Genomic DNA, 15859 nt, shown 5'->3' on the forward strand with positions numbered 1-15859 from the left:
TATTTTTCACATTGGCTCTCATTAGCCATAAAAGCTCATATCAGGGTGGTGTGGCCACTTTTCAATCTATAATTGTAAAATAAGTTGATATCTTTTAAGATATTAAATTCCGACTTCATGATGTAACGAGAACACCAATAATACACCTTTATTTTGAAAGGTAGATTAATTAGCTCAGTCAATCTTTATGGTTGCCATGGTACAGACGTTTAAGTCCCGCCCTCTAACCCGAATTATCCCGCACTCGATTGGCCATTAAACCTGTCGCTTTTATGTTAGCCTATGACAATTGGACGACATTCCCGTCCATCAAATACATCCCAATTCAACGGACTTCCGTTTCTCGGCGTTTTAGCCTCACTGTCATGTAGCATGGTTTACCATTTACTCTAACAACTGGACAACTTTGTCCCGTGGACTTCACATTTCTCACCGACCGAGCGTTGAACGTAGTGCGAATCGATGAATAAAGACGGTCGTCATGATGGACGACGGCGCGGCGCCGGGCAGCACCGTCTGGGACCGAGAGTCGGGCACGGGGGTGACGGTAGGGAGAGGTCTGGCAGCAACAGCTCGGGCTCGTCACATGGAGGAGGCAAAAACAAAAACGCGTCCATTAACGCTCTCAAGGTAACCGGCATGATTATTACGTTAATATTTTGTGTTTGCCTCCAAAATCTTTGTTTGGCGCGTGGCTGGATTAAGGCTACAAGCTAGCATCACCGCAGTCGGGATTTCGTGTGCCCCTGATACCTTCCAGTGGGTGTGGTGCTAGCAGTCCCTCTTGGATCTTTGTTTTACAAAATGCTTAGTCACATGCTGTAAAAATGATGGTTAACGTTATTTTTCCAATGTCTGTAAAATCAAAGATGAGTAGTTGTTATAACAAGCTCCTCGTGTAGCTCAATGCAAATGTGTCCTACTGTGAGTGAACGTTTTGTATATTCAAATTGGTTGCAATGACAATTGCTTTATATTCACTTCACTTCAGGTGCTGAAATGGAACACAAAACTGCTTATATTTGGAGTGAATGAGAACTAATTTAATCTGATTTAAAATGAAATGTTCACATCTTAAATATTTTCTATGCAGTAGATTTATTGTCTCTTTTGAAAATTAATTAATAAATAAAAAATAAATCACTAATAAAAAAAATTAAATCAGTGCTACAATCTACTCAGAGTAACTATAACCACTTCAGGTACACGTGCATGTCTGATGACAAAGTTGTCAACTCAGTAAACAAACATGTTTTTTTTTTAGGCGTTCAATAAGTCAATTTCACCAAATTCTACTAAGCAAGTGTGGCGTAAACGCAGGTCAATAAATAGGTCATAGGTCAGATTACAACAGTAAAATACAAAAAGCAATGTCAACATTGACTGCATTTCTTAAGCACTAAATTGATCTAGACACCACAAAATTGATTTGTAAGAGCATTTTGCATGCAATTAAACTATGAAGGCTTTTGTTTTTTTTTATTTCCTGTAAGACTATAGTAGGTCATCATACACGGTCCAATCAGAATTTGAGCATCACTCATGTTGCTAATGCGACTGTGTGGTTTTATATCCACACACACACTCATGCACACAGTCCCTTCGCCTGCAGCTAGCTACACTCATCACTGACAGCACAGGTTGGGGGGGCCGTGTGCATGACTGCGCAGAGTCGCGGCAGAAGGAGAGTGCGAGGAACAGAGTGTATGTGAGTGAGCTCCCAAGTGGAGCACAGAAGCTGAAATTGAAGCTGATGGACGGCAGCAGCCAGTTTGGGTCCAACTCCCCCAGTCTTCTTTGAGATAAGTTGGAACGATCAAGTCAAGTTGCTATGACGTTGCGGAGCGAGCACTGGGAGTCTATTTTAGTCCCCCCTGTCAGATGGCCGTGGCGCCGCTGGTGAGGGGGAAGAGGGCGCCTGAAGTGGGCAGCAACAGCATGTCAGGGTTGGACCAGGACGAAGAAGCGGCTTCAGCGCTCTTCTATTCTGTATGTATTTTACGTTTGGCTCTTGGGACTTGTTTTGTTGCTCGCCGGGACCGAGAGGGAAACAGTACACTGGCTCCTTACGAAGCACCGGCTTGGAAAATGGGTCTTGTTTCCGGTGCACGGGCAAAAAGGAGTCGGCGCCCTTCACGGTGTCGTTCAGCTGACTTCTGGTGCTCGGGCTAATTAGCAATGTGTTATTAGCGGAGAGCAGCCAAGGGGTTCTCTTGTATGCATGGCTCTGATTGTTATCTTATCGTTGTGTTCTGGCTCAGAAGAATAAAACGCACGGGCCACTTGACATGAAGAATTTTTGCGCACCAAAAGTAGGTCAGCTGGATATCTCCCTGGGGGGCATTAAATAGTATCTGGACCAATGCACTTTGCATGTTGGCTCTGCATAATGCGACACACACGTGCTATTATACCTGATGAATAACTCTTGGTATAATTCTTAATCGGCATGTTGTATTTAGAATAACTTGAGATATATCCAGAGACATTCATTTGAGCCAATTGTAAATAGCAATAAAATGCGTTGTTTTAAGTTAAAGCACCCAATAGTCGTTTCCGAATTTGCAAGCATCAGATCAGTTCTTAAATAATGCAAAGGAGGAGAGAGAACTCGGCGAATGAAAGACTGAGGACACGAATGCCACAATCAAGCGGTTGTTTTTATTGTATTGTTGATATAAAATGCAGAGCACATTTGTTGAAAACGCTTATTCTCTATTGGACATGATGATGAGCCATTTCACAGCTTGACAATTATGCGATGAGGGACTTGGCTTCCACTTTTTGCTTGCCCTGAGCTTCTCCAGTCACTGATGCATACTCAATGTGTAGGTCAGCCATGATGCATGTTGGGCGCCAAGCGGGTTGGTTCAAGCCTCGAGCTGTTACTTGTCACTCTATCGCTTCCGTTTAATGCTCGCATCCGACGCCACCGCTCGCCAATACGTTGCATCGTTGTCACACTGCGACACACTCGACATATAACAAAACAACTTTGGAGCTCCCAAATAAATCCTAGATCATTTAAATTACGCAACATGCTTATTTGTGAACATTGACAGAACAGTACAGGGCATTTTAGCACCCTACGAACTGGGTAACCATAGCAACAACATCGGACTGCCAAATGCAAGGCAACACGCCAACCACTTCATTCAATACGGACTACTAATGAGATCCGAGATCTGTATTGTATCAAAGAATAGAGACGATATAAATTCTCACTGCACTTGCATGTGGGGAAGAAACTTTGCTCTCAAGTGCAGTCATGTGTCTCTAAAGTGATCTCAAGGCACCATTGCGCGTGGCGTGTTCAGCTCTACTTATCGCCAGTCACTCTACTTTCCATCTCGTATTAGAGCTCATATGCAGTGAAATATTGATGTTTTGGCTCCTCTTGCAGGCCTCCTTCCAGCGCTCCAACAGCCACGACAAAGTGCGTAAGATCGTCGCCGAAGAAGGCCGCGCTGCTCGGAACCTGATTGCGTGGAGTGTCCCGCTGGAGAATAAAGAGGAGGAAGGTCAGCGCCTCTCCAGCAAATTACGTCTTTAAAAAAAAAAAAATCACACAGTCACTCTGTGCTCCCACTTATACACCTCCCACACACACACAAAATGTTTGATATTCCACTACATACTTCTAAATGGCCTTGTCATCCATCAGGCATGATAACAATGCTGTCTGTTGGGATACATTTCTTATTGGATCATTTTCTCCACACAGCAAAGTCCAAAAGTCATTTTGCTGGCGGCGCAAGAGCTCAGAGGACTCATTCCGGGCAGCAAAGGAATAAGAGACAGGTGGGTGTTTGATGCTTGTCCGCCAGAGGGCGCCATATTTACCACTGGTACCTCCGATGAACCCCAAATAAATCGCAGCAGGCTTTTTATTTTCATTGGACAAAGTGAAAAAATAGTTATCCTTCTCCAGAATGCTGGTGTGGAGAGCAAAAGCACAGCCGGCGCCTTGTTGGACAAGGCGACCGAGAAGAGCCCCACCAAATCTCGACAGCCTCGTAAAGTGGACCTACGAGCGCGCTACTGGGCCTTCCTCTTTGACAACCTGCGGCGCGCCGTGGATGAGATCTACGTCACGTGCGAGTCCGATCAAAGTGTTGTCGAATGCAAGGTCAGCACATTATGCAAGGGAAATAGAACTTCACTAAAGGAAGACTGCATTTTGTCTGTGGGTTTTTGAGCAGTTTTTTGTGTGACCGCTAGAGGGCGACATTGACATCTAAATGGAGGCCACATTCCTCTTGAGTTCTGCTTTCTGTCAGTTCCACACTAAGAGAATTATCACAGGGCTTGCTCTGAATATTGATGACAGATTGTAGCCACTATCTATGTGGTATGATCATTATGTTGTCTGGCAGCTGTTTTTTTTTTTTTTCTTCTCACCTTTACCCGACTCCTCTCTCTCACACTAATCAGCTCACCAAATTCCGTCTAATAGAATAAAACTGGGAATTATTCTTTTCGTAAATGTAAACATTTTCTCTACAGCTGTGCCAGTGAGTGTATAGTTTGAATTTGTCCTCTAAATGAAGCCCTCAAAAATGCTTCATTTGTTTTGCGCGCATGTACGGACCACTGGCTTTTACTGAGCCGCCTAATGGCAAGGCCTCTTTGAGGTCAAACATGTTGTCATTTGTCGTGAAATGTTACACGAGGCTTGTATTTAGCTTTAAGTGTGCCTATTAACATGCTAAAAGCCACTTTACGATGCCCCCCACTCGTTGCGGACTTTGTCCGTCGGAGGACCGGCTCGGCCTTCATTACCAAATGAGCGGCGAGCTATAGAGGCGGTCTTTGTTAACCGGCGCCAATCATCAACGCTGCTCCTGCAGCTGGACACATCTTTCACTAGACTGACTTGTCTATTAACTAAAAGCACTGTGAAAGCTTTACTCTCAATTACCACTCCCCTCGCCATCCATCAGTTGTCTGTTTTCATCGGTGGCTTGTGGCCACGGTGGGTGGTTTAGGTTGGGAGGAAAAACTTTGAGCAATAACATCAAGCTGTCAATGTCACTCTCAGGAAGTCTTGATGATGTTGGACAACTACGTGCGGGATTTCAAAGCCCTCATAGACTGGATCCAGCTCCAGGAGAAACTCGAGAAAACCGATGCTCAGAACAGGTGATCTCATTGTTTTCCCCGTGCGCATTCATTATCTGTTTGTTTGCTGTCTCGCCACTCCCCCCTCCCACACAAGGTCGAACTGGATTTATTTATGCCTGCTCAATACTACTTTTAATTTGCAGGCCGACCTCTTTAGCCTGGGAGTTGCGTAAGATGTCACCGGGACGCCACGTGGTGCCGAGCCCCTCTGCGGACAGAATGGTTTCCTCCCCAGCTGCACGTCGCACCCTGAATTTTGGGTAAGCCCCTTTTCTCTCCTTGTCCCACCGATGGACTTCGACTTTTTGGCACATGTGTGTTGTGTATAGGCAGTGCGCTGTAATTGGATGCTGCCGGAAATGGATATTGATTGTGCTTTTACAACTGGGAAGTGTTTAAGTGTTTGTGATTGGCAGTTGGGGTGTGAATTGATCGGATAAAAAAAATCGTGGTCCGCTTGTAAATGTTTCTCTTCATTTATTGTGGTTATAATATGTGTGTCTTATCTAGGGGACCTCCACCTGCCATGGCCGCTGCCCGGCTTTCGGGCCCCAGTTGGGCAGACCGAGTGAAGTGTACTCAATCCGCTCCGAGTTCGACTCAGCTGATGACATCTTCAGTCGAAAAGCCAAGTAAGACATCCCTGATTGCGTAAGCTGAGAATGGAAAAAGAAAATCTGACAAGATGTTTTCAGGTAAAAAAGATTCCGAAGGCTGGGAGACGGTTCACCGCGGACGTGCGGCCAAGCCTCGCTCCGCCACCATGATCGCCAAGGTCAGTCCGGTCTTGGCCACTCACGTGGCCCCAAAGCAGGCCAGCAGCAAGAATCAGCCACTTGTGCCGCCACAAGAAGAGCATCCCGTCCGCCCGCAGTCCCCACCTCCGGTCGACACAACTAAGGTGGACTCGAAGAAGAAAGTTGATCCCCCAGATGAGGAGAAACATCCAGTTGGCGGGGACACAGTCGAGGTACTACGTCATGACAAGAAGCTCCTCCGAGGATAGATATCGATTATTCATGCCAAGTATAGAAATTTGAGATGCTTTCATCAACCGCGTTGTTTTTGTTTTGGGCTTACCATGTTCAGAAACACACCACTTGGAATCGATTTGATTTCAGCGGCTTATTTCACTCCCAAAATTCACAATTAACACACACTATTCCTCATTTAGTTTTGACAATCCATATCTTATCCATCTCCAAATTTGGATGTTTGAGAGCATGTCAGTAGCAAGATCTCCTCCCCCCCCCCCCCCGCATGATGTGTTTTTGTTGAAATGCATGTTTTTAATGGAGCTCGCATCTGCTTGTGTGTGATTGTCGGTGCAGCCCCCTGCAGAGAATGCACGAGACTCGGGGCTTTGTGTCGACGCAGCCCGCGACGCCGCGCCTCCTCCCCCTATAGCAGATATCACCCCTTGCCCAGCCCCAGAACCCGCCTTGTGTTCAGCTGCGGCCCCGCCACCAGACATGACCTTATCAGTCCTACCCCCGGCCCGCTCCGCATCCCTAGAGCGACCCGAGACGGATGGGCTCGGCGGACCGTCGGCCTTGGGGGACGGTGTGGCTGAGGGGGGCACGGCCACATCTGCTCCACGACAGGCTGAGACTCCCATGGAAGCGGTGAAACTGGAGAGTGTGCTGGACCCCACAGAGCTTTCCACTGTGAGTGCTGAGAGATGGAGGAGCAGAGGGGAGGGGAGGGGTGGGACCGGGCCTCGGGTCGGTACAAAGGGAGTCGAGGGGAGTCTCACGGGTGCTTCAGCGCCTAAACAAAGTCGATCTGAAGCAGGCCCCCTGACCAAATGTGTTTAAGCTCCGCGTACTGTGAAGAATAGCTGTGAGTGGATTTTTTTTTTTTTTTTGTCGTGGGTGTTCAATTAACCACAAAAGTAGTCCGTTCATCTGGCATATATTTTTTTCAATGAACCTGTAAAACGCTCAAGGCTAAATTTCAATCCACAGTGGTTCTCATACAAATTGATTTGTCAGTAGGTAGGCAACATTCATGTCATATTCACACCCACTTTAACAGCTTGACCTGTTAAATTTTGTATGCCACTTATTAATCTGTGATTGATTTGGTCAAATCAGTCAAATATTTCAATAGTTTGCTCCTTCCACCATCTCCTCATCCTCACGCTAAATGTAACCTGCATGACATTGGAATGCGTCCTCACTTGTGATTTTTGTGACCACCCTGTGAGTTCAAATGTGATGAGGTCACCAAAACGTTGATCTAGACACGCAATTTTTTTATTCTCCAAAACTCCTCTTGTGTACTTTTGTATGATGACACCTTCACCCTGTGTCCAGCCTCAGTCCATGGCCGAGGTCCTGGCTAAGAAAGAGGAGCTGGCTGACCGACTCGAGAAGGCCAACGAAGAAGCCATCGCCAGTGCCATTGCAGAAGAAGAGCAGCTGACCAGAGAGATTCAAGCGGAGAACAATGATCTGGAGACAGACAACGAAAATGACTTCCCGGTAAGACAAAGTTAGGACTCCCTAAAGCGCCTGCATGGGTCATTTGAACTGTTCTCCTACTTTCTTTCATGCCCTTCCAGGCTGGCATTGCTAATGGAGGATGTGGGCCCAACATGGAGTGGAGTGAGATGTTGGCCGATTACGAAGGTATGGATTTCCACGCGGCAGCTCAGCGGTAAATTGTTTTAAAATGTTCTTAACCCACCGTTTGCAGCGAGGGAGGCATGGCGTCAGAATACCTCATGGGGCGACATGGTGGAGGAGGAGCCCGCTCGCCCTCCCGGACACGGGATACACATGCATGAAAAATTGTCCTCGCCGTCACGCAAAAGGTGCCTATTTTTTTTTTTTTTTCTTCAAACAGCTCTACCACATGTTGAGTAAGGCCCTTCTCCTTGTTTTGACAAGGATGTATCAACTTGAGCATTGTCAGGCCCTGTTAACCAAAAGATGAATGATTTATGATCATGTTTCTGACAGGACGATTGCAGAGTCAAAGAAAAAACATGAAGAGAAACAGCTGAAGGCTCAGCAGCTGCGGGACAAATTGCGAGAGGAAAAGACGTTCAAACTGCAGAAGCTTTTGGAGAGGGTGAGTAGAAACATGTTGAGCAGACCCCTTTTTTTTTTTTTTTTTTGCCTTACCTGGGCTCTCTGTTTTTGCTTTCTGCAGGAAAAGGAGGTGAGGAAATGGAAGGAGGAGTTGTTGGAACAACGGAGGAAGATGATGGAGGAAAAGCTGCTGCACGCCGAGTTGAAACGAGAGTTGCAACTCCAGGCCATTGTGAAGAAGGCTCAAGAAGAAGAAGCCAAGGTAGGTGGGGGAAGTGGAGGGGAGTCAACAGTAAGTTTTGGAGAAAAATTTGATGAAATCCTATTTGTGTCCATTCAGGTCAATGAAATCGCATTCATCAATACGCTCGAAGCGCAGAACAAGCGACACGATGCCCTGGCGAAATTAAATGAATACGAGCAACGCCTTAATGAGCTCCAGGAGGACAGGCAGAGGAGGCAGGAGGAGAAGCAAGCCAGGGATGAAGCGGTGCAGGTGAGACCAGAAAAAAAGGACTCGCATGGTTGGTTTGCACATTTGAAGTGTCTAGTCCTTGCTCACGTGGGGCATTGCTTCTTCATAAGGAACGTAAACGAGCCCTTGAAGCCGAGCGGCAGGCACGCGTGGAGGAGCTGTTGATTCGCCGCAAGGAACAAGAGGCTCGAATTGAACAGCAGCGGCAGGAAAAAGAAAAAGCAAGAGAGGACGCGGCGCGGGAGAGAGCTAGGTAAGTGTTGTTGGGGCACCTTGGAGTACATTTCCGACCTCAATAAATAATTGTGGCTTGAAAGCACATACCTCAGATTAAAGGTTTCCCCACGTGTAGCTAAATAACTGTCTTTGCAACATCAAATATTGACATTTTAAAAATGCCCGTGTTCTATATTGTATAAAGAGACAGAGAAGAGCGTCTGGCCGCTCTTAGTGCGGCTCAACAGGAGGCCATGGAGGAGCTGCAAAAGAAAATTCAAATGAAGGTAAGTTAATCCAGGGCTCACCTTGCTTCTCTAATAGACACACACCGTTTCCCAGCTGACCCCGTCGCTTTCTGTTTGCTCCGCCACAGCACGACGAGAGCAGCCGCAGGCATATGGAGCAAATGGAGCAGAGGAAGGAGAAGGCGGCCGAGCTTAGCAGCGGCCGCCACGCCAACACAGACTACGCCCCCAAGCTAACGCCGTACGAACGCAAGAAACAGTGCTCGCTCTGCGCTGTTGTGGTACGTACAGCTCCAAACTGAGGGACTACTTGGATGAAAGAACGTCTAGCTCCCCCTTGTGGCAAATATAGTCATTACAAATTGACTGCCTGAAGCCAAACGTTTGAACGCTGGTAAGATCGATCATAAATGGAATCATGCAGTTATTTGTGAAGACTTGGTTACCAGGGAAACCAGGGTTGAGCAATCTGACATTTGAAACCGCTAAGTGAATTTTGTTGAACTGACGATTGACCTTGGCGTAACATCTGACACAAGGGATCAGGAAGGGCTCCTCGGGACCAAGCAATTTATTTAATGACCTGAGACACAAAGTATCATAAACCATTTCGTAGTAGGTAAAAGGGCTCCGTGGTTTGTTCAGCTTACGCTGTTTGAATAATGAAATAATTTCATAATAATTGTTTGGGACTTAATTGTCAGGATAGAATCAGTCCGCTGTTCTCACCAAAGTTGTTTTGTAAATACTTGACTGGAAATGCCAGATGTGGAAAGTTCCCTTCAACAAACATTGTGATGTAATTGGGGCAATTAAAAACAAATTGACATCCTTTAGCTGCGTCATTTGACTTTTGGAGCAGCCTCACGTACTTTGCATCCTGTGAGGTTCAGCAGTGGCAGGTCATGTCCTATTGGCAAAAAACAACCTCGAGGTATATTATTTCACCGCCATCCCGTGGGGATCTGATGACCCCTTCCTGCCTGGAGTCTCCATTGTTGGCGGCGGTGACCTCTGACCACTATGCTTGTGTTTGCAGATCACCTCAGAGGTGCACCTGTTCAGCCACACCAAGGGCAAAAGGCACCAACAGGCCGTGCGAGACAGCAGCAGCATCCAGGGACGGGAGCTGTCCGACGAGGAAGTGGTGCGTATCATCAACCTGCCGGCGACACGCACGTTTATTCTCCTACAACAGATCGAGGACAAAGAAACAGATGACTGTCTTTTATGGCACGGTTATTATTGTTTATGCCCCCCCCTCCCCACACACACCCCCCCACTCTTTGTGCCGTTGCAAATGGGCCTTGAAATGTACACAGTCAGGGTTCAGTGCTCCAGTGGATGGGTGACATCACTTCATCACCGTTTTTTTTTTTTTTGGGGAACCATTGAGCGCTTTCCATGGGAAGGCAGCCCGTTAATGCAAGTTAACCTCTCAGGCTGCAATATGAGATTGGCTTTTCAGCGCTGCTCATTGTGAGTCTGACAACTGTTGGTGCTATACGCAGCACCTTTGGCCCCAGTAGCTCTCTTATTCAAAGCTTTTCTTCCCTGCTCTCTTGTGAGAAGAATGGATAGGCCCCGCCGTCTTTCCTCTCAGGTATTTTCTGTCTAAACGTGAGTCAAGTTAGTTTGTTCCCTTTGACAGTTCAATAAACAAGGAAATGGTGAATTCCAATCAGGTTTGTTGCACCAACATAACCGATGAAATATTAAAAGATGAAATGTACTAATAGGCAAACAATTGTCCATGTCCTCACTTGACCAAAAGTCGAATATTAAAAAATAGCCAGGTGATATTAAATTCTAGAAATTGAAAATTGACTGAATTGATCACCTCTATACACCAATAGAGGCCAGAAAGAACTTCTGCAGAAAAGTGACCTCCCATAAGACCCAAATAGTCCTGGAGGTCTGCTTGACACTCTTAGGATTGGCCCTTAAATTGAGAACCTTGCTGAAATATCAAGAGTGGCAGCTGAAGTCCCCCCTCTCACTCCCCCTTGTTGTTTTGAAATCAGACACTCGACACCTTTTTTTTTTCCCAGCAACGAATTTGCTATTCTAAAGAAAGGAAGACGAGTTTCAGTCAAACGTGGGTGTCCGATTTGGATTTATGGCATGTCCGTGCTGAAACGCCACCTAAAGGAGGCAGTTGGATACAAATAAAAAGTCATGCGAAGCAACCAAAGACTGTAACCCCATCCCGTGTCGTATCACTTATCGTCTAGTAGCCGACATGAAATTCAGCTGTTTGCTCAACGCCAAATGGAAAGCTACCCGCTCGGGCCTTTTGTGAGTGACAAAAGAGGCGCTGGGTGAACATATCCCATAGAATGTGTATTTGTGCCGTCTGCCTTTTAGATCTGTGATAGCTCTGTCTGTGTCCGAGAAAAGAAGGGATGGGATGTTTAGAGGCGGCTCGAGTTTCTCCCACTAGAGGCAATATTGGGCATTGTGCTGGGCCACCGCAGACCTCGGGCCCCAGTGTGTTTGCCGCTTTATGATAATGCTTCCGTGGCAGACGGCTGTCTGTCACTATATTTGCAAACATTCTTAATGCTATTGAGTTTATCCCAGCCCTTATTGTAATAACTGTATCTGTATTTGCTAAAGCATTTACAGCGGCCTGTCAGCATCCCCCCCCCCCCCTTACGCCACAGCATAATATTTCAGTTTACCATTTTATAGTAGCAGTATGATATATCTTTGGCAAATGGTGTTTTCGATGCATTATTTAAGCAATTCCATTAGGTGAGTGGCAAGCACACTTGGGTAGCCCTCTCAGAGAGATTACTGACTGCAAGTGAGATGACAGCGCTGGATCTGACTGACCTGTAAACTGTGAGAAAAATGGGGGGAGGCACTTGTCACGTGAAAATCTAGTGAATGGATTTGACGCTAGAATCGGAAGATTTTATATCTAGAGGAAATACAATTATAATGATTTGCGTGTTTAAGCAATTGATGGTAAATTGGATGCACTACTTGGCGACAACCAGCAGAGGCGCTGCTGATCTACTCGATTTGTCGCTTAATAATAATCATTAACCACATGATTTGAACTGGAGTTTATATTAGATTGTCCCAGTAGATTAAAATTAATTTACTGTACGCTTGATCATATTGAGTCATCCTTGAGAAGCCATGATTTATGAATTTGCTTTTTCACACCTGTATTACGTTCCACCGCAGTGAAAGCACTCCATTCAGCCAGCAGGTGCACCAGCACTTGTCACCAGAGGCTATGGCATCATCCCACACACAGGTTCTAGTTCGACATCTCAACGGAAGTCCTTTATCTGTGAGGCCTGTCTTCTGGGGGTGATGGATGACATTATAATTAGGTCATTAGTTTCTGGCACATGAAGCATGTCGCTCAAATCGGGTTATGGATATCACACCATCGCTTAGTAGAAATAGTCAAATGGTTAAAGTGACGCCTCTCCCCTTAAGGCTTGTCCATGGGTGGGGGGGGCTGTTATAAAGCTAATTAGGCTACAGTGGTTGCTACTTAGCTGCTATGTTTTCTGAACCTATCCTGAAATGTATTTACAGAAAAAAAAAATTAATAATGTTCCACTTTGTGCTTTATAGGAGCATCTTTCCTTGAAGAAATACATCGTGGACATTGTGACTGACAGCTCCGTTTCCTCCGAGAGCCTAAAGGATAGCGAGGAGAGGCAAAAAGCCCGCAAGAAGGCAAAAAAGCTCCGTGCCAGGATGAACTCCAGGTCAGTAGCTTTTATTTTTACCTCGCTAACACTTAGTTCATCGCTTTCTATTGGCACACGAGACAAAAAAGTGTTCCAGGATTTTTGCATCCTGACTTTGCACATGGACCTTGATTTTAAAACTCTAAATCGCTCTCAGGCAGCCTTTCACTTGTTAAAAGATTTCCTCCAAATTGTTGTCGTGTCATTGGCCGCATCTCTGTTTGCACAGTATGCATGTATTAGCACTGCTTGTTTTTCCCCCCTCTCAGCTATTGATTTTTTTCAAATGAAATTTCAAGGAAAATCAATACCCATAAACAAATAGGAGGCTAGTTTGCCGTGCAGCAGAACTCAGACCAGAGCTTACTCAATTTAACTGGCGGTCAGAACAAGGAGAGGCTCTGTGGTGTTGAGAAAGTGACAACATGATCTGTCTCTGTTTCCTGTCACTCCCTCGTCAGCGCTGCTGGGACTTGCACTCCGAGGCCGCAAGCCCCCAAAGGCAATTAAAAAAAAAAAAAAAAAAAGCAGCACAGAAACCCCTTAAAACATAAACGTTGGCTCCTTCATTAAGTTTTAAGGCAGCATTAAAAAATGAGTGTTAGTTAAAATACTGAGTGATAATCGTCACCTACATTTTTCTGAGATGAAGGAATTTTTACTTTTAGCAAAAAAAAAAAAAAAATGGAGTTTAGTCGGAGCCAGCAAAACGCTGCTGTCTGATCATTTTAGGCCGAGCCGCTCCGCTGACAGGCCAAATAAACAGACTCGGCCTGAACATTTTCTTTCCTTTCACACTTTCATCTATAGTGTGCCTTATGGGAAGGCCAAAATCTTTCCCCAAGGATTCAATCCTTTTTTTTTTTTTTTTTTTTGTACCCGTGCAGAGCAAAGCAATACGAGACGTCATTTGACACAAAGACGCAAGTTCCTGACTCCCCATACAAGGCCAAGTAAGTGCAGTCCTGTTTTTGAATCAGAAATGTTTTATTATTTTTGCGGAAATTTGCCATTTTATGCGTCTGATCATATTGACGTTTGAGTCAGACTTGTTGGCTCGCCATGAGGAAAGTGATGTTTGCCTTTGTCCACTGCATCTTCAGGTTACAGCGCCTCGTGAAGGACCTTTTGAAGCAACTGCAGGGCCAAGATAACGGCCAATGGGCCAACAACAAAGTGTCCAGTTTGGATCGAACTTTGGGTGAGATTCTTCGCATCTTGGAGAAACAGGTAGCTGAACAACTTTTTGTTTCCGCATGATTTTCAATACTATATCAAGTTTTTTTCTGACTTGACATCATCTCGGTCTCGTCTGAGCCGTCTGCAGCTTAGCGCGGTTCGTGCCAGACGCTCCGCATGTCTCCTCGGTCATTAGTTGTGTTTGGCTTGGGCTCCCTCTGTCTCACCCTCCCAAGTATCACTTACTCTAAAGCCACTTGCCTTTGGTTATTGACTAATGAAGACCATGTTAACTGTGTTATGATTGTGCACATGGTACCAATAGAGGTGCTTCCTGGCACGAGAGTGAGCATTGTCCCTATGTCTGTAGTGTCCACCACTCAGACGCCACTGGTTTAGACAATGGCCAGTTAAAATAAAAAAAAATAATAAAAAAAAATCACAGACATTAATCCAACTCGATATTTTATTGCAATATATTATTGTAGCAATTGATCAAACACTCCAGTGATATCCAATAAAAGGTAAGTGAATGGGTATATTCAATATACAGTTACTGTGATTATAACTGTTTCCAACTTGAGTTGATTTGAAACCAGTTTTGAAATTATTTTTTTTATTTCTTACTGTAAAATCCAAATTAATTTGGGCCGAGAGAAGCCATTAAAACACCTGCCACCATGTTTATGATGAAGAAAATATACAGTCCACTTCCTGTAATGAGGCATAAATTTCCTGCCTTGTTGTGCTTGCTGTGCGCTATTATACCATCATCCCACTGTGTGTCCGCGGGCTTCAGAATACAAAGATTATGGAGTCCCATCAGTGACTAGCGGGATAGCCGGAGATGCTATTACCGTATTTCCCCAGGGACGCGTTGAAAGAAGTACTGCCCGGTTGGCACGGGCTCCTCTAAGGAGAGAGGAGGAGTCAGCTGTGATGTAAGTAGCTCACAAGCTGTCACTACACGAGGAACCCTCCTCTTGGCTCCGCCCACTCTTCAACATGAGGGCAGAGGTCAGCGGCCCAATAAAGATGTGCTCATTTTGTCAGCGCTGCTGTCGCTGTCAGAGGCAAATTAAGTCCCTTGTCTTTCACGTCTTTTTAAAAGTTCATTCCTGATCCAGTCGCTGCTCTCCAAAAAATTGGAGACGTGGTATTGGGGAAGCATGATTGGCAAATGAGACAGTCGGGAGGCGGGGTGGGGGGCACTTGGCTCTCTAATCCCTGGACAAAGTCAAATAAATAGAGTCTCCGTCAGCATGGCTGTCTGGCCCCTTCAAGTCGATGTCGTTTAGATTATTTGACCTAACAAGCATCTCTCATGTCACTGACTCACCTACAGATTTGTTTTTCTGTCCCATATCTGATTCAGTCTCCACTTTCTTTGCTAATTCTGTAGACAACACCCGACACTCCCCTCCTGCAATGCTGTTTGGGCCCCACCCCTTCACACACACACACACACACCGAACTGCACGCGTGGTTATGCCGTCTCTCCCTCTCTGACCCCGGCTTGTTTCTCCCTTTGTGGCCTCTAATGGTTTATTTTGTGTCAAACCTAATTCTAGCTATACTCCACGTGATTGAGAAGTGAATTTTTCCAATTTTCTGCTCCCCACCACCACTCACTCACTCACACACACACACTCATTATTATTATCATTACATACTGCCCAAAGTGTTTATTAGTGTTTTCAATTAAAGCCTGTCTGAAAATATGCAACACGTAAAAAAAAATGTCAAGAGCACAGACCTGTGAGTACCTGAAAGTATACGGCTCTATTTGCCTTTTCAGTGTCAGCTGTCAGAGCCTGCTTGTGCCAAATAGGGAACAGCAAAGTTTGAACTTTGAAAAGC

General features: G+C 45.6%; 1 protein-coding gene across 3 annotated transcripts in view; it reads left to right on the plus strand.

Moving 5' to 3' along the window:
* The first annotated feature begins 301 nt into the window (after window positions 1–301).
* Window positions 302–15859, plus strand: part of scaper (S-phase cyclin A-associated protein in the ER) — a 31845-nt gene continuing 16287 nt past the window's right edge. The window contains exons 1-22 of one of the 3 annotated variants that reach the window (XM_088377515.1): window positions 302–630; window positions 3404–3521; window positions 3725–3801; window positions 3932–4129; window positions 5042–5142; window positions 5268–5384; window positions 5635–5756; window positions 5820–6094; window positions 6456–6791; window positions 7443–7610; window positions 7691–7757; window positions 7825–7942; window positions 8091–8202; window positions 8284–8424; window positions 8503–8658; window positions 8748–8890; window positions 9059–9140; window positions 9230–9382; window positions 10141–10248; window positions 12702–12838; window positions 13708–13773; window positions 13924–14050. In XM_088377515.1, coding sequence (XP_088233641.1) covers window positions 463–630; window positions 3404–3521; window positions 3725–3801; window positions 3932–4129; window positions 5042–5142; window positions 5268–5384; window positions 5635–5756; window positions 5820–6094; window positions 6456–6791; window positions 7443–7610; window positions 7691–7757; window positions 7825–7942; window positions 8091–8202; window positions 8284–8424; window positions 8503–8658; window positions 8748–8890; window positions 9059–9140; window positions 9230–9382; window positions 10141–10248; window positions 12702–12838; window positions 13708–13773; window positions 13924–14050 — 3090 coding nt within the window. In that variant the 5' untranslated portion in view covers window positions 302–462. Of the gene's footprint in view, window positions 631–1661; window positions 1990–3403; window positions 3522–3724; window positions 3802–3931; window positions 4130–5041; window positions 5143–5267; window positions 5385–5634; window positions 5757–5819; window positions 6095–6455; window positions 6792–7442; window positions 7611–7690; window positions 7758–7824; window positions 7943–8090; window positions 8203–8283; window positions 8425–8502; window positions 8659–8747; window positions 8891–9058; window positions 9141–9229; window positions 9383–10140; window positions 10249–12701; window positions 12839–13707; window positions 13774–13923; window positions 14051–15859 lie in introns of those variants that run through there. The other 2 variants (XM_088377516.1, XM_088377517.1) reach the window with 2 other exon arrangements.

This window comes from Syngnathus floridae, chromosome 6, assembly GCF_059516105.1.
Source record: "Syngnathus floridae isolate MCC-2025c chromosome 6, RoL_Sflo_1.0, whole genome shotgun sequence".
NCBI classification, from domain to species: Eukaryota; Metazoa; Chordata; class Actinopteri; order Syngnathiformes; family Syngnathidae; genus Syngnathus; species Syngnathus floridae.